General features: G+C 43.5%; 1 protein-coding gene across 1 annotated transcript in view; it reads left to right on the forward strand.

Annotated features, from left to right (window-relative positions):
* Positions 1-22,788, forward strand: part of PLCXD3 (phosphatidylinositol specific phospholipase C X domain containing 3) — a 117,534-nt gene that overhangs the window by 55,954 nt on the left and 38,792 nt on the right. The window contains exon 2 of the mRNA XM_073682055.1: positions 2,666-3,374. Within this exon, the coding sequence (XP_073538156.1) occupies positions 2,666-3,374 (709 nt within the window). The remainder of the gene's footprint in view (positions 1-2,665; positions 3,375-22,788) is intronic.

The raw sequence follows: 22,788 nt of genomic DNA on the forward strand, positions 1-22,788 counted from the left end.
AAATATGCCGTTAAATACATAAGTAACTCTTTACAATCCCTGTACCTTTTCACAACCAACTTTTTTGCCATTTTGGGTATGCAGCTCCTATGCAGATCTATTTTCCTTGGTCGCAGTCCCTGACTCCCTGAGACACCAGTGCACAAGAAAACTCCAGAGAACCTCTGATTTCTGTGAGGTTTTGGATGTTTTTTATGGGGTTCAGGAGATTTGCAGATTCTTCAGGAGTCGAAAGGCTCTTCCATCCGTAGGTCATCAAGAAAAGCCTTTAGAAACAGTTTTTTTTTCCTACTCTGGAACCATGATGTCACTTGGGTCTGCATACGTGCTGGGTACTGGATTTTTTTTTTAACCTTATTTTTTAAAGTCTCTTAATATTCCTCTTTTTTGCCTTCGAGCAAAAGTGGACAAATCCTTTAAATTATTTGCATTGAATTTCCATGAAAGTAACATGTTTGCGTGTGTGCCATAAGCTTGTTCCCACAAGGAACAATTGGACGAGGAAGGTATAATGGAGAAGATGTGAAGACAAAGCTCCTACATCTGACAGTCACACATTACACAGCTTGATTCATGTCACCTTCCCCGGTAATGATCAGCCATTGTAATGCACGGAGGAGATATTTACAAGTGCTGAGTAAATGTCGTCCCAGCAGGTCGCCCCATTCTTCAGCTCCTCTTCTACATCTACATTTGCTGCAGCAGGTGGAGGTGGGGATGTCATTGTCACCGCTGCTGATTACTGAGCTGGGATGTGCTGCTGTTCTCCGTGCACTGACAGATCATTAGTCACAGGGAAGATAAGTGATGTTCTGCAACTCCAAGCCAACTGCGGACTAACAATGAAATGTAACCCAAAAAAATAGAAAAGCTCTATAATAACACCACTAAAGAAAAGTGCAACTTTGTAACTTTTTGTGCATAGAACGGAGTCGGTTTTATATCATTATTCTTACAAATGTTACCTGCATAAGCTGAAGATTTGGGCAGAGAAGTAATAAATGAGGTGTAACAGAGTAAAGTGATATTCTACACTTGGGAAGGGAAGATTCATGTCACCAATTACTGGCATGAAAAAAGACATTAGAACTTTAGCAACTAGTATCAGGCAGCTGCAGCTAAAGCTCATAAGATTAAGGTAATGGTTAACAAAGTGACAAACTAGCGTTAGTCAGACATTGTATTCCCAGTCCCCAGCTGGTGATATTAATTCGATTTTCATGGAGTATTTTTGGGTGATTTTTGCTAACGCTGATATATTAGTAAAGGGGGTGTGCATGGCCATCAGTTCCTTGTTCAATGTCATCTTATTTGTGAGGCGATGACGAATAGCTGGGTGACAGACTCAGCAGCATGTGTTTTAATAAGTTCTAACGAGAGCGGCCACTGGACCACCGGGGGGACTTGAGGCTTAGTGGGTTAGGGAATGTTGGGATACTTTTCTGTTCGATTAATGGATATTCTGTACTTAAAGGGGTTGTCTCACGATCAAAGTACATTTTAATTAATAGATCTTCTAATAATAATAAGTTCCACAATGGTATGTGTTAAAAATAGAAGGTTACTATCAGACAGTGTATGTGTATAGATATCACAGCAGGGGCTCATATCTGCTTTTTTCTGAGGTAACACATTTGCCTGCCTGTTTTATCACAGGATCAAGTGCTCCTGCTGCATCTGCAGTCCTCTGAACTCCTAATAAATCAAATCAATGACATACAAGCTCAGCAGCCACTGGAGGTCCTGTGTCACTGACTTGATTTATGATGAGTGGACAGGGCTGGAGACATGTCAGGAGTACTTGCTCCTGTGATAAAACAGGCAAATAAATGTGTTACTTCAGATAGGAAAAGCTGTGATACTCTGTAGAAACATTCGCTCCTGTGATAAAACAAGCAGGGAAATGTATTGCCTCAGAATGAAGCAGCTGTGAGCCCCTGTAGAACTGATTACTCCTGTGATAAAACAGGCAGGGAAATGTGTTAAATTAGAATGCAGCATAGCGAACCCGTGCTGTGACATCTGTATATCCACTTATCATAAGTGACTTATGCGTCCTTCCCTGGCCAGGAGCTGTGGTGTGTGTCAACCATGTTCCTGCATGGTCGAATATATCAAATAAGACAATACATAACATTTATAAGATTATCTCAGCACAGGAACATTTTTTTAAGACATCCAATTGTGGAACTTGTTATTATTCCAAGATCTGTTAATTATAATGTACTTTGTTTGTGGAATAACACCTTTAAATAGTTGTGGAATATCCAGAGACTATGACAAAGGGAATCACACTTATCGCCCATGATGACCATTATTAACCAGTGCAAATTTCCGTGGAGTTTAATAGAGCTTTGTGCAAGCATGGCCGCCTCTAAATTTCCAGTAGGTAGTTTTTTTAAATCAGCTTTAGTTTCAGCGGTGGTTCCTAGACTTTTCAAGACTTTATGGCAGATATTTGTGGATTGGAAAATGGAAAAATGTTTCCAGCATTTTTATCTGTAACAACATTTTTTCCATCAATACCACCCAACAAACCAAATTAAACTCAATATGGTTCATCAATGTCCACTTTGGGTCCTTCAGAAAACAGAATCGTCATACAGTCATGGCTTCCATTATAGACCAATTATTCATGCTGATTTAATATTTCCTTGTCTTGTAGGATCACACGACTCTTTCAGCTTCTATATTGATGAATCATCTCCAGTTGGACCAGAACAGCCAGAAACTGTCCAGAACTTTGTCTCTGTTTTTGGTACAGTTGCCAAAAAGTTGATGAGAAAATGGTTGGCTACTCAAACCATGAACTTCACGAGCCAGATGGAGGCCGGGGTAAGGTATTTCGATCTTCGGATTTCGACCAAACCCAGAGACCCCGATAACGAGTTGTATTTTGCTCATGGATTATTTAGTGCCAAAGTCAATGAAGGACTGGAAGAGATCAACGCCTTTCTGTGCAGTCACAAGAAGGAGGTGGTATTTTTAGACTTTAACCATTTTTATGGCATGCAAAAGTCCCATCATGAAATGCTGGTGCAGATGCTCAAGGACATATTTGGGAACAAGACTTGTCCGGCTATATTTGCGCAGGAAATAAGTCTTCAGTATCTTTGGGAAAGGAATTACCAGATCCTAGTTTTCTACCACAGCCCCGTAGCCCTCGAGGTTCCTTTCCTCTGGCCCGGGCAGATGATGCCAGCACCTTGGGCCAACACGACAGACACAGAAAAATTAATTCAATTCCTACAGTCATCAATTACCGAACGCAGAAAGAAAGGCTCCTTTTTTATATCTCAAGTCGTATTAACGCCAAAGGCAAGTACTGTGGTCAAAGGAGTAACCAGCGGACTGCGAGAGACCATCACAGAACGGTAAGAGAGTCCTTTTACCATCACTTCCATCGTCCAAACACCCAAGGAAATCATGAGTCATTGTCAATGATAAGGATACAATGAAAATTAGGGAGACTTTGATGCAATGCTTCCTGGAGAGTGTGTATAATAGCTCTCCTCCAGAACAACCGAAACTCCCTCTACCACCAATTCAGAGCTAATAAGAATCTGTCTTGATGGCTCGTAAGAGGTGGAGTAATGGGTGACATGGTAGTCACCTATAGATGACACTGGAGACAGGTTTCGGTCTGGAGAAAAGTCACTATATTTTGCAGAATTTTCATTTAAAAATTTTCAGACACTATTTTTTGTGTGTTTTATTATGGGAAGATATCTGAACTCTGCTTAGTTTAACTTCATCTTATACACCTCTCCATCCACCCTACCACATATTTCAGTGGGTCAACTCTGGTCTTGTCGGAAGAACGGTGATCGCTCGTCCATAGTTCAACCAGGGAGCTGTCTGCTGACCGCCCTGCAAAGGTGCAGTGTGAATGATTAGGTGGTCATATATACAGTACAGACCAAAAGTTTGGACACACCTTCTCACTTAAAGATTTTTCTGTATTTTCATGACTTCGAAAATTGTACATTCACACTGAAGGCATCAAAACTATGAATTAACACATGTGGAATTATATACTTAACAAAAAAGTGTGAAACAACTGAAAATATGTCTTATATTCTAGGTTCTTCAAAGTAGCCACCTTTTGCTTTGATGACTGCTTTGCACACTGTTGACATTCTCTTGATGAGCTTCAAGAGGTAGTCACCGGAAATGGTTTTCACTTCACAGGTGTGCCCTGTTAGGTTTAATAAGTGCGATTTCTTGCCTGATGGGACCATCAGTTGTGTTGTGCAGAAGTCAGGTGGATACACAGCTGATAATCCTACTGAATAGACTGTTAGAATTTGTATTATGGCAAGAAAAAAGCAGCTATGTAAAGAAAAACGAGTGGCCATCATTACTTTAAGAAATGAAGGTCAGTCAGTCCGAAAAATTGGGAAAACTTTGAAAGTGTCCCCAAGTGCAGTTGCAAAAACCATCAAGCACTACAAAGAAACTGGCTCACATGAGGACCGCCCGAGGAAAGGAAGACCAAGAGTCACCTCTGCTTCTGAGGATAAGTTTATCCGAGTCACCAGCCTCAGAAATTGCAGGTTAACAGCAGCTCAGATTAAAGACCAGGTCAATGCCACACAGAGTTCTAGCAGCAGACACATCTCTTCAACAACTGTTAAGAGGAGACTTTGTGCAGCAGGCCTGCATGGTAAAATAGCTGCTAGGAAACCACTGCTAAGGACAGGCAACAAGCAGAAGAGACTTGTTTGGGCTAAAGAACACAAGGAATGGACATTAGACCAGTGGAAATCTGTGCTTTGGTCTGATGAGTCCAAATTTGAGATCTTTGGTTCCAACCACCGTGTCTTTGTGCGACACAGAAAAGGTGAACGGATGGACTCTACATGCGTGGTTCCCACCGTGAAGCATGGAGGAGGAGGTGTGATGGTGTGGAGGTGCTTCGCTGGTGACACTGTTGAGGATTTATTCAAAATTGAAGGCATACTGAACCAGCATGACTGCCACAGCATCTTGCAGCGGCATGCTATTCCATCCGGTTTGCGTTTAGTTGGACCATCATTTATTTTTCAACAGCACAATGACCCCAAACACACCTCCAGGCTGTGTAAGGGCTATTTGACCAAGAAGGAGAGTGATGGGGTGCTACGCCAGATGACCTGGCCTCTACAGTCACCAGACCTGAACCCAATCGAGATGGTTTGGGGTGAGCTGGACCGCAGAGTGAAGGCAAAAGGGCCAACAAGTGCTAAGCATCTCTGGGAACTCCTTCAAGATTGTTGGAAGACCATTTCCGGTGACTACCTCTTGAAGCTCATCAAGAGAATGCCAAGAATGTGCAAAGCAGTCATCAAAGCAAAAGGTGGCTACTTTGAAGAACCTAGAATATAAGACATATTTTCAGTTGTTTCACACTTTTTTTTTAAGTATATAATTCCACCTGTGTTAATTCATAGTTTTGATGCCTTCAGTGTGAATGCACAATTTTCAAAGTCATGAAAATACAGAAAAATCTTTAAATGAGAAGGTGTGTCCAAACTTTTGGTCTGTACTGTACATATATATATATATACATATACTTATATATATATGCACACACATATACACATACTGCCCTTTCTTCAATTCATTGGGATTTAGTCCTCATGCACATGGTGGTATGACGTGCAGAACCATAATTAGGCTCCATAATGATTTTTTTTTCTGTTGATTTCTATAGAATTTTCAAAGATAATGCATTCTACATATCTGAGCCATTCTCAGCACGTCTTCGAGGGAAGAGAACATTTGCATTCACGGAGCATAAAAATGCCTGTGTGCAGCGAACGGAGGTTAAGGAGCCAAACGCGTTCCGCAGTGGCATAACTTTCCAGCTCTCGGTGATCAGTATCAGTTTCGGACCACCCCTTTAAGGGTTCAATAGTAGACTGGTGGAAGGGAATCGAAGTGTTAACAATCCATGCGGTAGGGGGTTCAAATTACTTGCCTTGCTCTGGGCGCTGGAAACTTTTCCTATGCTGGTGCAGAGCGCGTTTGGCTCTATAACCTCCGTTCGCTGCATACAGACCTACATGTCTATTTAATTTAATAATTTAATCTCTTTTCTAATATAATTTAATTAAAAATTCCTTATCGGTCCCTCTCTACTCTAACTGCTTTATTTTTTTTTTTACCAACTTCCTGTTTGATGACATTACGTTTGAGAGCCCCCAGTGCATGCTGGGATACTCAAATAAGTCGTCATCAGGCGCAGAGGCTGTGGTCACTGCCACACTCTCTCTCTGTCCACACCCTGAAATGAAGTGTCATCAGTGGTGCCCATTTCAGGGGCTGGGCTGGTCCCTGCTCTACTGAGCATGCGCCATTAGTCAATTCCGATGTATGCCAAGCACAAGCTCCTTTGTGCATTGAAAATATCGCACAATGACAGTGACAGTGCACTCCCTCACCGACTCTGTTGAGAAGTGACGAGTTGGCAAGAGAGCGCACTGAAGAGAGCGCACTGTCAGTGCGCATTCTATGGAGAGAGCCGGACAAGCAGCAAGAACAGAGAAAAGCACTGCCCCGAAAACAACATCACTTTCGGAGATGGGACTTTTCTCTATTTTCACTGCTCGCATAGTATTCGCCTTACTGAGAGTGCGCTGTCTTGCCTGCTCGTCTCTTCTTATCAGAGCCAGAGAGGGAGTGCACTGTCACTGTGCATTATAAAGAACATCTCACAGTGACAAATTGGCAACAGACACATGCTCAGTAGAGCAGGGACTAGCCCAGCCCCTGAAATGTATGTCATTGATGGCTCTTCGTTTCAGGGAGAGGGCAGGGGCTGCAGCAGTGACCGTAGCCTCTACCCCGTGATAACAACTCCTTTGAGTATCCCAGCATGCATTGGGGTAAAGTATATTAGAAAAGCAATTAGATTATTACATTAAATAGAAATTTAGGATTAAATCAGTGTTAGTTTTGGACCAGCCCTTTAAGCTGTCTTCACGTGTTTTGTGCATTTTAGTAGCACGATCGCAATAAAACTGCATCGTTTTTGTGTCAATTTTTGGAAACTACAACAATTTGTACAGAAAAAAAACAAACCTCGGCTGCAACCTATAAACCAAACCTAATCCCCAAGCATGTGTACTGATGTAGTGCAATTTGAGGAAAATACTGATGTAATTATAGTTTGCTCTTTGACGTCTTATTTTTTCAGATTTTTGCCAAAATCAGATATAAAATTAAAAAAAATACACATTTATTATTTCTTATAATATACTTTATTTTACTTGTTATTTTAACTTCTTACTTGTTTTACTTTTTATTTTTTTATTATTTTTTTTTTTATTATAACTATTTTGTTACCCCAGCCCCAACCTTAGCCCTAACCCTAACTGTAGTCTTACTTTCGTTAGGTTAGAAAAAGTATGTAAATGTGTGAAATTTATAATGTTACTGTTTATATTTTTATAATGAAAACTTAAAAAAATAAATCGGACATCTCCCCCAGTGGGTCCCGGTCTCTCTTTTCACAAAGAGAAGAAGCAGAAAACTGCGAGAGAGCACATCAATCCTGGTGCTGTCTATGCAGAGCGCATCAGCCGAGATGAGTTTGTCATCGACTTCTGCACTCTGCATAGGCAGCGACTGGGATGACAAAGCTTACTACATTATAGCGAGAGCTGTGCCATTTTGCCGGCCACCAACGTGCTATCTACACCCGGACGCCGTTCAAAGAAGAAGCGTGTCAAAGCAGTTTTGTCCCGTACCATTTGACGGGGGGGGGGGGGGGGGTTGCATGCACCCCCAATGAACTTGGCACCCAGGGTAATCACCGCTGTGGTTCCCATGCTATGCAATTGAGGCTCCGGACTGTGAAAATTAAACAAAATTGCTCCTTTCTTAAATTCTGTTGATTATTGACCAATTTTCACTTACGGTAATTTTTGCATTTTTACTGATTATTTCAGTATTTTTTGAGTGTTGCTACCAACTACTCCTTGTTTTCGGCATTCAAGTGGTTTTGATACTTTAAAAAGCTAATTCAATAGCAAAATCAAATAGCACCATTTCTTCATCTCTTGGCAGGAAAAACACAGTGGCAAAAACGTGAGTTTTTGACGCGTTTTACATGCGTTTTTTTCTCTTAATTTTTCTAGCATTTTTGGACAGCAATGAATGCTTTAGAGATAGATCATAGACATAGATAATATATATATATATAGATAGTCAGACACATAGACAGACATATAATTGCACAATCTCCCGACATATTATAAAATTGCATTCTATGGAGCTTATCCGGCAGCTTTTTATGTTTAAATAAATAAATGAAAAAAAAATGAGATGGGAGTTCCCCCAATTTTTGATAACCAGCAAAGCTAAAGCAGAAAGCTTCGGACTTATATTATCAGGCTGGGAAGGTACATGGTTATTGGGCACTTACTAGCCTAAAAATACTAGCCTGCAGCTTCCCCAGAAGTATCGCATCACATTAGATGCTGCTGACTCGCCCCCTGGGCCGTGGGGCACCCGGAACCGGGCTTCTGTGCGATGCTGGGGGTAGTAGTGGCAACCCGATCCCGTGGCTCAGGGTGGTCAGACCAAATGCTGTGGCAGTCTATTTATCGGTGTTTTGAATGTCCGACTACGCCACCCGTGGATTGCGGTCAGGGATGACCGCCGCTGCAAGGCAGACCGCTGAGGCTGGTGTTGGTGTGCACCACAGGGATAGGATAACTCCCCACGGGAAGAGTGTAGCCTCAGGGCAATGTAGGTGGATGCTGGGGGTGATGGTGCAGGCGCAGCATAAATCACACAGAGTCCAATGGTGCAGTTCAGGCCTTTTACTCACAGTTGATATCCAAGTCACCTCTGTCAGCAAGGACTGCCCGAGCCATGCTGCGTCCACCAGGTGAGGGGCTCGGTCAACCCCCAGGCAACTCAGGAGTGTGGCACAGGACCCCCTTCTATCCTTTCTCTGGCCACTCGTGCCCCACCAGTGACCACGCTTCTGTCTGGCTGCCTCAGGCCTTCTCTGGTAAAACTTGGCACCAGTTTCCCTGACCCTATGTGGTGCCTTCCTAGCGGGTGTAGCAAGGGGTTGCACCAATAAATGATCACGACCTCCGGTTCTTGGCTGAGGGATGATTTACCTCCACCAACTTGGGAATCCGGTACCCTTCCACGGCCTGACCCTTCACCCGATATAACGCGGGCTTGCAACGGTTGCTGTCCATTCTGCTCTCTTAGGGTCCCTTCTGCCTTCTTGTTTCTGGAGCCTTTCTACTCCTCTGTCTCTTCTCTTTCCTTCCCTCTCCTTCTCCTCTCTGGCTCCGGCCTTCTCTCCAGGCCTGCCTCGTGGAGCTGAGCTCAGGCTGAGCCACAGCTCCCTGTCAGCTCTCTCTGGCTGAACTACTTCTGAGAACTGAACTCTCCCACTCTTCTCTCTGTGTCTGAGCTCAGGTGACTTGCACCCAATGAGCTCCTTCCTATGCTCCAGAAACAGTCCCCTCTGCTCCTACACCACTGGGTTCTCTCCTCCCTCCCCACTCCAGCCAGGGACATGGTCAGTTGTGCCTGCATAAATGGGAGCACCGTCGAGCTGTCCCCTGGAAATGGGGTGAGTGTGTGTATGCAGCTAACTGAGCCCTGGTCCATACTCCATCCTTACCTGGGAGTGGAATATCACACCTCTGGTTGAGGTGCAATACCCCTGTGGCAACCGAACCCTCGGGGCGCCACACTGCCATTTTGGCGCTTCGCTCAAACCTCTTCCCAATAGCCTTGATGTGTTGGCAATCGGGGTAATGAAGTTTGGGGTTGATGTCAGCTGTGATTTGTCCCCCATTACTAACCCAGTAATAAAAAAAAGACACACAGAAAAAAACACTTCATTCAAATGAACACTCTCCGAAACTTTCCCTGGTTCACTATTTTATAAAAAAAAAGTTCCCACCCAGATTCGCCGTAGTCCACCGAATCCACAAATAGAAACCTGAAAAGATAAGCAGAGAGAAATAAATACTAGACTCTGTCCCTCGTTCACCAATTTATTAGAAAAAAGCTCCCACGCAGGTCCAACGTAGTCCAGCGCTTCCCATGACGTTCCCTGAATCTGTTGTCCAAAGCCTATGGAGTCTCATCTTCTGAAGCTTCATAGCTTTTAGCTCCCGACTCAGGCAGCGCTCTCCGAGACCCGGCGCCTCTGAAGAGCGGTGACCTCAGTAACTTCACTGCTCCTCAGACGTTCCTAATCACTCTGCGCTCTGGACTACGTCGGATTCCCTGGACTACTTCGGACCTGCGTGGGAACTTTTTTTTAAAAATAAATTGATAAATGAGAAATAGTGTTGGGGAGTTTTTATTTAAATAAAGATTTTTTTTTGTGTGCGTGTTTTTTTTTACCTACTGGGTTAGTAATGAGGTGCTTAATATACGCCTCTCTATTACTAACACCAGTGAGCTGTGCTTTACCCCATTACCCCAATTGCCACCGCACCATGACAGTTGGGAAGAGTGAAGGCAGTTCATGTGATGTGCCACTTCTGGGGTGGCTGCGGGCTGGTATTTTTAGGCTGCGAAAGGGCCCAATAACCATGGACCTTCCCAGCCTAATAAGATAAGCCCGCAGCTGTCTGCTTTACCTTTGCAGGTTACCAAAAATGCTTGGGACACAACGTCATTTTTTTCATTTATTTATGCAATCATAAAAAGCTGCCCAATAAGCTCCACAGGGTCCAATTTTATAATATGTCGAGGGGGGTGGTTGTGTAATTTTCTGTAGAAGCAGAAAAGCAATGTCTGACGTTCATTTGTTCATTTTCATAGATTTTTTATTTATTATTACTTTTGTCAGATTCAAGTTATTTCTGTGACCATTGTGGGTTTTTCTTTCATTAAACGAGGGGTACCAACAATTGTGATCACGTGTGTATCTCTATCTATTAACAATCTATGTTTATAGATTCGACAGAAAAAAAGAGACTCTCTTCTCCCATGATTAATGTAAAAATCCTTTATTGGTAGATCAATTCAAAGGGATATACATATTAAAACCATTTAAAAAAAGGAAATAGGGGAATGTGTAGGATGCGAAAAACAGACTCAGGGAAAAATATAAAAGCAAAACATTTTTTGTAAATATAAGATGGAAAGGTATAAAAACATAGAATATAAATTACATTAAATAATGGATGGCAGTGTTATGTGTAGAATAAATAGATATACCATGTATATATAAGAACAAAAGAAAGTAACCAGGGAGTGTGCAAATAATGCTCCACGGTGTGACAGTATGGGAGTCTCACAAAGGGAGAATTAAGCAAATGCAAACAAGGTGCAAAATCCAATAACAACCACACAACCAGGATATAGTGGCATGTAAGAGTTTGGGCACCCCTGGTCATAATTACTGTTATTGTGAACAGTTAAGCAAGTTGAAGATGAAATGATCTCTAAAAGGCCTAAAGTTACAGATGACGCATTTCCTTTGTATTTTAGGAAAAATATATATATATATATATTGTCATTTTTTACATTTTTAAAATGACAAAAAGGAATGTGAGTAGCTGGCCTTGTTCTAAAGACTATGGGACCAATGCACGTAGAGCGGAATCCACTGCTCTAAGGGATGCAGACTCTTTCCAGCACGGAGCATCGATCTTATTGTTGTTTTATTAGAGATTTGATTGCTGTGTTTTATTAGAGATTTGCATGCTCGTCAGCTGAGCCTCAGGAATCAATGTTTTCATTCAGTGACAGTAAGCAGAGGAAGATATGCGGGCTGGATCTTATGTATACATAAGGCCTGACACGAGATTGGTAATCAGGTAAAACAATCATTCCATTACTCTCGTTAGTGTCTCTGGGGCTCAAGCCATTGTTCTCCCAGCTATTAGTCCCATTATGTGGATAGGGATAGTAGACCCAGTGGAGCCGTCACCACAGGGGGTCTCACATGCAATCCCAGGTGATGGGGCTCGGCCTGAGGAAAATACCTCCACCAATGCAAAGTTAGCTTTGTGAGGGGTGTTTCCCTAGAGCCGGACTCAATTCCCGGGGCATCTTGGGGTATTTTGGACACTGACGAGGAAATGGAGGGCTTGTTGCTGGCTGGAGTTAGATACATGTGCTACAGTTGTGAAATCCGTCATCTGGAGGAGCATGGGCTGTGACTGTAGACTATACCGGTGGAAGATACAAAAGATTCCGCCGGTATAGTTGGGAGACAGTGGATATTGCCTGTTACAGGGGCAGTGGAACTATTGGCCCCAAGATGGGATCTTGTGGACTGAGGACATTTCATTGTGACCATCTACCCTCAATTGCTGTAAGACAATGGCCATAAGGAATAAAAAACAGTTGCATTGTTAACATGCCTAGATGATTATTACAACCCACAACATCAGATCCTCACAAGGAAAATGGGTCAATGCAAAGAATTGGGCACCCTTGGAGATTTGTGTGCACAGATAACTTTGACCAAGGCTTCAGACCTTAATTAACCTGTTAGGCTTATGGATTGTTCACTAGTATCGTTAGGAAAGGCCAGGTGATGCAAAGTTCACAGTTTTATAAAAACCCAGCCTGCTCTATCCCTGTGCAACAAAACAGCAGCCATGGGTTCTTCTAAGCAGCTGCCTAGCACTCTGAAAATAAAAAATGGTGGAGGCCCACAAAGCAGGAGAAGGCTATGAGAAGATAGCAGAGCGTTTTCAAGTTGCCCTTTCCTCAGTTCGAAATGTAATTAAGAAATGGCAGTTACCAGAACAGTGGAGGTCAAGATAAGGTCTGGAAGAAGAAGCAAAATTTCAATGAGAGCTAGGATTGCTAGAGAGGCAAATCAGAACCCCCGCTTGACTGGAAAAGACCTTCATGAAGATTTAGCAGACTCTGGAGTTGTGGTACATTGTTCTACTGTTAAGAGACACCTGCACAAATATGGCCTTCATGGAAGAGTCATCAGAAGAAAGCCTCTCCTGCGTCCTCACCATAAAATTTAGGGTCAGATATATGCAAAACAACATCTAAACAAGCCTGATTCATTATGGAAACAAGTCCTGTGGACCGATGAGGTTAAAATAGAACTCTTTGGCCACAATGATGGAAGGTATGTGCGGAGAAAAAAGGGCACAGAATTTCACAAAAAGAACATCTTGCCAACCATCAGCAAATAAGCAATGTGTGTATGAGACTTCAGGATTACCATTCACTTTGCTGACATCAGGTTTCCCGGGAGGTTTTGTGACATCTGCACTGTAAAATGCGACGTGTGCACAGAGCCTTACTGAACAATGTCCACTATACCAAAACCAATATTCTAATAATACCTCATACAAGAAACAAATAATGCCTCCACACCATATTGCCTGAATAAGACCATGTTAATTATTAATAAATAATAAATTATAAGTATATACATTACAGGTAACTCCAGATACTCACCGGTGACGTCGCCCATTGAAGTAATTTTCTCTTTTCTTCTCCATCCGGCGCTGACCGCTACGACTTCTTCCATCTATGACTCGTCTCTGAAAAATGTAACACACAAACATCTCTGGCGGATCTTTTATACAGCACCTTTCCACTTTCTCCCCACTTCTACCAGTAACAGTTCCTCCTTTTTGTCCCACAGTATCCCTAAAAAGAAAATACAATACAGTAGTAATGCTTCCCTGTCCCCCCATACCGCTGTAATGTTTATGTTCCCTTTATGCTCAAATACAGTAGAATTACCCCCAACATGGCACCCATATAGTTAATCTATTATGCCCCTCTACAGGTGTGACATCCCTCTTTCTGGCCTCGATATAGTAGTGATAATCCCCTTTAAGGCCGCCATACATTAACAACATTCCCCTATTTGGCTCCCATAACTTAATAATGTTTCCTTATGTGGCCTCGCATAGAAATAATGTTCACCTATGTGGCCCCCATAAATTAATAATATTCTATTATATAGCCCCCATATAATAATTAAGTCCATCCATGTGCCCCCTATATAGTAATAATGTCCCCCAATATGGCTCCCATAAATTAATAATGTCCCTCTATGTGGAAGCTATATAGTAATAATGTTTCCCTATGTGGCCATCTTAGAGTAATAATATCCTCTTTGTGACCCACCATAGAGTAATAATGTCCCCCATATAGTAATAATGTCCCTTTATGTGACTTCCATATAGTAATAATGTCCCCCTATATGACCACCATATAGTAATAATCTCCCCCTATGTAGCCCACAATTACTAATAATGTCACCCTAAGTTGCCCATATAGTAATAATGTCCCCCATTGTGGTCCCCATGTAGTAATAATGCCCCTTATGTGGTTCCCATATAGTAATATTGACCCCGATATGGTCCCATATAGTAACATTTCACCCATAAGTGGCCCTCATATATTTTTTATTTATCTATTTTACTCACTTTGATAGCTATTAATTCCACAGTGCTTTACAGACATCATCATCGTTGTTCCCATTGGGGATCACAATCTAGATTCCCTATCAGTATGTCTTTGGAGTTTGGGAGGAAACCGGAGAACCCGGAGGGAACCCACACAAACACGGGGAGAACATACAAACTCCTTGCAGATGTTGTCCTGGGTGGGATTTGAACCCAGGACCCCAGCGCTGCAAGACTGCAGTGCTAACCACTGATGCACCGTGCTATCCACATATAGTAATTTTGCCCCCTATGTAGTCCCCATATAGTAATATTGACCCTATATGGCCCTACATAGTTCCATTTCCCCAAACTGTGGCCCCCATAAAGCAATATTCCCTACCTATGTGTCTCTCATATAGGAGTTGCAAAAAACAAAGAAACAAAGGACCGGCACCTCTATACCGCCTGTGTTTGCAAGTGATATTTATAGGGATTGTATTCAACACCTCGTCCCCTATGTACCGGGTGCTATCATAGAAAAAAACATAGAAAAGAGAGAGCAGCACTCACCGGTACTTTAAGAACACTTCTTTATTCTTTTACATTAAAAGCGATGAATCAGGGGAGCATGTGAGACACATTGCGGACGACGGCTGTTTCGCGCTCTGGCGCTTCAAGGGGTCCTGCAAAACGTCCGTCGTCCGCAATGTAAAAGAATAAAGAAGTGTTCTGAAAGTACCGGTGAGTGCTGCTCTCTCTTTTCTACATATGGTCTCATATAGGAGTAATGCCCCTCAAAATGCTCCACTACTATTTAAAAAAAACAACCAAATCTGTCCCCGCTCCCACGCCAAGTGGCTTTGTCCTCTTCTTCCTTAGTCCAGCCAGCTCCCTGCTCCGCTGGGCCGCCTCCGCCACAGACCCGGTCCAGGTCACACCCATGCGACGGCCATCGTTATGCATCTGTCCATGAGGCTTATGTTGCAGACTGTTCCATCCAACCATTAGTACATACGTTTTGGGCGGGCTGCGGAGCGTTGTGGCCACTGTCTCAACCCATGGACGGGTTCTCCTCCATCTATCCGAGGGCCCGGTCTGGCAGATCCGCCAGTGACCGCTGTATGACAGTGATAATTGCTATTTTGCATTCTTGTCGTCTGAGGACGGTTTTGATAATTTGATATTTGGCAGAAACATGAACTTCACACCCTGCGGGTTTTAATTTGTTTGTACAGCAGCAAAAGTTTATTTTCTATGATGACAGCCGTGGGAAAACGGGAAAATAAAAGCAAATTTCAGGAGCGTTAATGACTGAACACAAAGGAAGGTGAGAAATAAAGCTACATTATGGCGAGCGCAGGACGCGGCCGCTCCGCTCTCACCACCATGGCAGCAGAAGGATGTATTCTCAGCCTTTGTGGTGGTCATGGAAACAACAGGGAATTTTTTTTCATTCCTCAGAATTCCATAATTCATGAGAAGAAATTTGCTGACAACAGACGTGAAATCTGCTGCGGAGATGTCACTGCGACAGCACGTTATACCCGCAAATTCTCCGCACAACACAACGGAGCCCAACTTGGGATCACCATCATTCACTGCAGATATCCCTGCTACAAACCTGCCACGTGTAGATATCGAGCAGTGTATCCACATGGTATCACGTATCTAAGGAGGAGACTGCGTTGCGTGTTTGGGCATTAGTTGTCTCAGGCACATTCTGTAAATCAACATTGATTTCTCACCAGCTCCACTATCACAGAAAAATTATCACCTCCCAGACAGCTCACATTTGCTGGTCACTCACCAGCTCCAACACACAGACTGCTCAGCTCCCCTAGCTGACTGAACACAAAATGACCACAGAGCTTGGCTCTAGTCATAGCTAACCAAGTGCATGAAATCAGGACCTCCAGTGCTAGGTTATAACCCTGTCGTACCTGACTTTCCGACACCACATTGTATCATGTATCTAAGGAAGAGACTGAGCCAGTGGTGTACCGCCAATGGCGGCAGGCCACGCCACTGCTATGGGGCCCGTGACCGGAAGGGGACCCGTGAGTCGGGAGGACCCCAAACAGCGTGGGAACCAGGAGGATAGGTGAGTATTGGGGGGGGGGAGGTTGCGGCGGCGGAGGAGCGGATTGCAGCGATGGAGGAGCGAGCACACGCGGTAGCCGCTGCTGCAGCTACCGCGTGTGTCCGCTGCTAAAGCAAATGAATATTCCCTCTTCTCCACTCCCATGGGCGTGGAGAAAAATGAATATTCGTTCTCTTAAGTAGCGGCCAAGGAGGAGCGCTGAGCCGCGGCTCCTGCTGTCAGTGCCCGCTGCTAAAGAGAAAGCATATTCACGCTTCTCCACGCCCATAGTCCCAACATGGAGAAGCGTGAATGTGCCGGCAGCAGCAGCAGCTCACCTCGGCTTCTGAGCGTGCGCGCTGCTCAGATGCCGACATGAACTGCAGCAGACAGGACTCAGCGCTGGAGGAGAGGTGAGGAAGGAAGGTGAGTATAAGTGTTTATTATTTTATGTGTGCAGTGATTGGGGCCACACATACCAGGATTGAGGGATGAGGCCACACAAACCAGGATTGGGGGGGATTGGGGAGGCCACACATACCAGGATTGGGGGGGATTGGGGAGGCCACACATACCAGGATTGGGGTGGATTGGGGAGGCCACACATACCAGGATTGGGGGATTGGGGAGGCCACACATACCAGGATTGGGGGGAATTGGGGAGGCCACACATACTAGGATTGGGGGGAATTGGGGAGGCCACACATACTAGGATTGGGGGGGATTCGGGAGGCCACACATACCAGGATTGGGGGGGGATTGGGGAGGCCACACATACCAGGATTGGGGGGGATTGGGGAGGCCACACATCAGGATTGGGGGACTGGGAAGGCCACACATACCAGGATTGGGGAATTGGGGAGGCCACACATACCAGGATTGGGGGACTGGGAAGGCCACACATACCAGGATTGGGGAGGCCACACATACCAGGATTGGGAAACTGGGAAGGCCACACATACCAGGATTGGGGGATTGGGGAGGCCACACATACCAGGATTGGGAGATTGGGGAGGCCACACATACCAGGGTTGGGGAGGCCACACATACCAGGGTTGGGGGATGAGGGGGTGCCACACATACCATGATGGGGAAATTTACCAATAGCTGCTGCATTACTTACCCTATGCTTATACTCAAGTCAATACGTTTTCCTAGTTTTTTGTGGTAAAATTAGGGGCCTCGGCTTATACTTGGGTCGGCTTATTTAAAATATATGGTATTTTAAAATCAGTGAGTACGTGGTGGCCATAATAGTGCAGGACTGTGGGGTGCATTATACTATATGGGGGCTGCATTTTACCCTATGGGGTGTGTAATATACTGTATGGAGGACTATGGGGAGTGCATTATATTCTATGGAGGACCATGGGAAGTTCATTATACTATATGGAGGATTATGGGGGGTGCATTATACTATATGGAGGATTATGGGGGGCGCATTATACTATATGGAGGATTATCGGTGGTGTATTATACTCTATGGAAGGCTGTGGAGCCATTATAATATTTTGAGGGCTATGTGGGGGGCCATTATACTGTATGAAAGCAATTATACGGTGTGAAGGGTTGTGTGGGGTCCATTATACTGTTTGGAGGGCTCGTGCGGGCCATTATACTGTATGTAGGCACATTATAGTGTATGGAGAGCTTTGGGGGTCACAGTTGGGGGATCATACTGTGTTGGGGTCACCTTACTTTGCCTTGGGAGTTGAAGTTGGGTACAATAGGGTCATTATACTGTGAATGTGGAGGAATGCACCAGGGGGCAATCATACTGTGTTTGGGGGGGCACTTTTGTTGGAATCACACTTTATGGGGCAATGAAAGAGCGATCTAGGACGTCAGCAGGAGGAAAATTACTATGTAAAGGCTGGAAAGTTGTGAGATCTGATCTTCTGTGACACAGACAAATATATATATTTTTTTTTTTGGGGGGGGGCCCAATTAGAGCTTCTGCTATGGGGCCCCATGATTTCTATGTACGCCCCTGGACTGAGCCTTATGTATCCACATTGTATCACGTATCTAATGAAGAGACTGAGCCTCATGTATCCACATTGTATCACGTATCTAAGAAAGAGACTGAGCCTCATGTATCCACATTGTATCACGTATCTAATGAAGAGACTGAGCCTCATGTATCCACATTGTATCACGTATCTAAGGAAGAGACTGAACCTCATGTATCCACATTGTATCACGTATCTAAGGAAGAGACTGAGCCTCATGTATCCACATTGTATCACGTATCTAAGGAAGAGACTGAGCCTCATGTATCCACATTGTATCACGTATCTAATGAAGAGACTGAGCCTCATGTATCCACATTGTATCACGTATCTAATGAAGAGACTGAGCCTCATGTATCCACATTGTATCACGTATCTAAGAAAGAGACTGAGCCTCATGTATCCACATTGTATCACGTATCTAAGGAAGAGACTGAGCCTCATGTATCCACATTGTATCACGTATCTAATGAAGAGACTGAGCCTCATGTATCCACATTGTATCACGTATCTAATGAAGAGACTGAGCCTCATGTATCCACATTGTATCACGTATCTAAGGAAGAGACTGAGCCTCATGTATCCACATTGTATCACGTATCTAAGGAAGAGACTGAGCCTCATGTATCCACATTGTATCACGTATCTAAGGAAGAGACTGAGCCTCATGTATCCACATTGTATCACGTATCTAAGGAAGAGACTGAGCCTCATGTATCCACATTGTATCACGTATCTAAGGAAGAGACTGAGCCTCATGTATCCACATTGTATCACGTATCTAAGGAAGAGACTGAGCCTCATGTATCCACATTGTATAACGTATCTAAGAAAGAGACTGAGCCTCATGTATCCACATTGTATCACGTATCTAAGGAAGAGACTGAGCCTCATGTATCCACATTGTATCACGTATCTAAGGAAGAGACTGAGCCTTATGTATCCACATTGTATCACGTATCTAAGGAAGAGACTGAGCCTCATGTATCCACATTGTATTACGTATCTAAGAAAGAGACTGAGCCTCATGTATCCACATTGTATCACGTATCTAAGGAAGAGACTGAGCCTCATGTATCCACATTGTATCACGTATCTAAGGAAGAGACTGAGCTTCATGTATCCACATTGTATCACGTATCTAAGGAAGAGACTGAGCCTCATGTATCCACATTGTATCACGTATCTAAGAAAGAGACTGAGCCTCATGTATCCACATTGTATCACGTATCTAAGGAAGAGACTGAGCCTCATGTATCCACATTGTATCACGTATCTAAGGAAGAGACTGAGCCTCATGTATCCACATTGTATCACGTATCTAAGGAAGAGACTGAGCCTCATGTATCCACATTGTATCACGTATCTAAGGAAGAGACTGAGCCTCATGTATCCACATTGTATCACGTATCTAAGAAAGAGACTGAGCCTCAAGTATCCACATTGTATCACGTATCTAAGGAAGAGACTGAGCCTCATGTATCCACATTGTATCACGTATCTAAGGAAGAGACTGAGCCTCATGTATCCACATTGTATCACGTATCTAAGGAAGAGACTGAGCCTCATGTATCCACATTGTATCACGTATCTAAGGAAGAGACTGAGCTTCATGTATCCACATTGTATCACGTATCTAAGGAAGAGACTGAGCCTCATGTATCCACATTGTATCACGTATCTAAGGAAGAGACTGAGCCGCATGTATCCACATTGTATCACGTATCTAAGAAAGAGACTGAGCCTCATGTATCCACATTGTATCACGTATCTAAGGAAGAGACTGAGCCTCATGTATCCACATTGTATCACGTATCTAAGGAAGAGACTGAGCCTCATGTATCCACATTGTATCACGTATCTAAGGAAGAGACTGAGCCTCATGTATCCACATTGTATCACGTATCTAAGGAAGAGACTGAGCCTCATGTATCCACATTGTATCACGTATCTAAGGAAGAGACTGAGCCTCATGTATCCACATTGTATCACGTATCTAAGGAAGAGACTGAGCCTCATGTATCCACATTGTATCACGTATCTAAGGAAGAGACTGAGCCTCATGTATCCACATTGTATCATGTATCTAAGGGAGAGACTGAGCCTCATGTATCCACATTGTATCATGTATCTAAGGGAGAGACTGAGCCTCATGTATCCACATTGTATCACGTATCTAAGGAAGAGACTGAGCCTCATGTATCCACATTGTATCACGTATCTAAGGAAGAGACTGAGCCTCATGTATCCACATTGTATCACGTATCTAAGAAAGAGACTGAGCCTCATGTATCCACATTGTATCACGTATCTAAGGAAGAGACTGAGCCTCATGTATCCACATTGTATCACGTATCTAATGAAGAGACTGAGCTTCATGTATCCACATTGTATCACGTATCTAAGGAAAAGACTGAGCCGCATGTATCCACATTGTATCACGTATCTAAGGAAGAGACTGAGCCTCATGTATCCACATTGTATCACGTATCTAAGGAAGAGACTGAGCCTCATGTATCCATATATCCATATTGTATCACATGAATCCGATTGCATGAAAACTTCAGCCCACTGTGCTTTAATCTGTGTTTTTTTTTGTGTGCTTTCTTTCTATGTAGCTTTTTTTGTAATAAAAAAACAAATCACAATTGCGTTTTTAATCCCAGGTTTTCTAAGCTGAAAAAGTATTAAAAAATGCTTTCAAGTCTTCATAAAAAAATGCATTAAAAAAAGGGAAAATGCAGCAAAAAATTGCTGCAAAAAAATGCAATGATCAGAGCAGATTGCTATATGTATTTTGGTGCAGAAAAAAAAAAAACGCCGTGTTTTGATACATCTGAATACGGACTGAGAGTTTGATACTTCCTGGGAAAAAAATGTTGAAAACCAAGAAATAATTGGCCGGTACAAGTCGCGCCCGATCTGCGAATCCGCTGAGCTACTAAGCAGACATGATTGGTCTCTGGACGGCACCGTACGTGCGCTCTCACTTATCCGCTGATAATATTAATTGGATTTTTATTCCAGATTAAGCCCCTACAAAGCTCAAACCATTTTACGGAGAAAAAAAAAATTAACATTTTTTTTCCCTCTTTGGATTAACCCCGTCCGCTTCATTCTTTCAGACACTAAAGGGATCAGACAAACACAATCTGAATTCATCAGCGTCATGAAACTTTGCCCTCCCCTAGTAGATGAATTGTGAATGTCTGAATGGGGGAAGATGAATTATGTGATTGATGAGCAATTATGTTCAGGCTTGTGTTACGGACTCTCCGCAGCCATTATGTATGTGTTACACGTTCGCACAATTACTACTGTCTGATTACTGCTGTCATTGTCCTGACTGGCCGCCCAGCAACCGGAGGATCTCACACTACTGACCTGTCTTCGCGGAGTTAATTTAAAAAGAAAGCACGGGGCGTCCAGATAACAGGGTAATTTTTGCAGGGTCGGTAAGAGGCCTCTTCTACATGCAGTGCACGGTTTACATGCTTGGGTGACTTATCTGTAGAAGAGAAGAAGTCATTAAGAAAACAGCGCTGTTATATGGTAGCTCTGCATGTGGGTGCTGCGCCCCGGCGTCTACAACACCTTCCGGGGAAAGACTTTTCTTACAAAATAGAACATACTTTAGCTGAAAAATGGCACAGATTGTAAAAATGCACCTATAGCAGATAGAGGAGGACATTGTGCGTCCGGTAATGACAGCACATCCCGTCCACAGTTTGGATTGCTCCTGGTGCATAAAAATGGCGCATGCTTAACAATACATTCAGCGCATGCTTAGTTTTCTTTTTTTTTTTATTTCACTTACCATTGAAAATATAGCAAAAATTGGGGAAAAAGATGCCTCAAATTTATTGACCTCCTAATAAATTTGGTACCTTTTACTCCAGCGAGCAGTGGTGACCCTAATATCTGCTGGAGCGCACCCTTCTGGCCAAGTAGGAAGCCTGGAGACAGAGTAGCGGTGCGCTCCTGAAGAGCAGGGTGGCCACCATATGACCGGCATTGCCGCTCTTGCAGCGGTCGATAACCCATTTTGCCAGATTACTGAAGGGTCGGTCTCTCCAGTTGTGCAGTAAGCGTGGTCTGTTCCTTTTAGAAATGTTATTGTTGCAGTCCCCGGATATATTTTCTTGATTTTCTGCAGTTTTCTAGGACCCTGCATTAGTCAGTAATGGCCGAGCGCAGTCCTCTAACACAGCGGCGGCTTCTGTAATAATTATACATTATAGATAATTATAAATGAAGCAGTAATAGGAGCACTCAGAGTCTCCGGAACCGCCGCGCACAACAGGTTTATGGCTTTTCTGACATTTAGTGGTGGGAATTATCT

The sequence above is a fragment of the Phyllobates terribilis genome, unplaced genomic scaffold, assembly GCF_046119375.1.
Source record: "Phyllobates terribilis strain yellow unplaced genomic scaffold, ASM4611937v1 Scaffold_1__5_contigs__length_1240528914, whole genome shotgun sequence".
Taxonomy (NCBI): Eukaryota; Metazoa; Chordata; class Amphibia; order Anura; family Dendrobatidae; genus Phyllobates; species Phyllobates terribilis.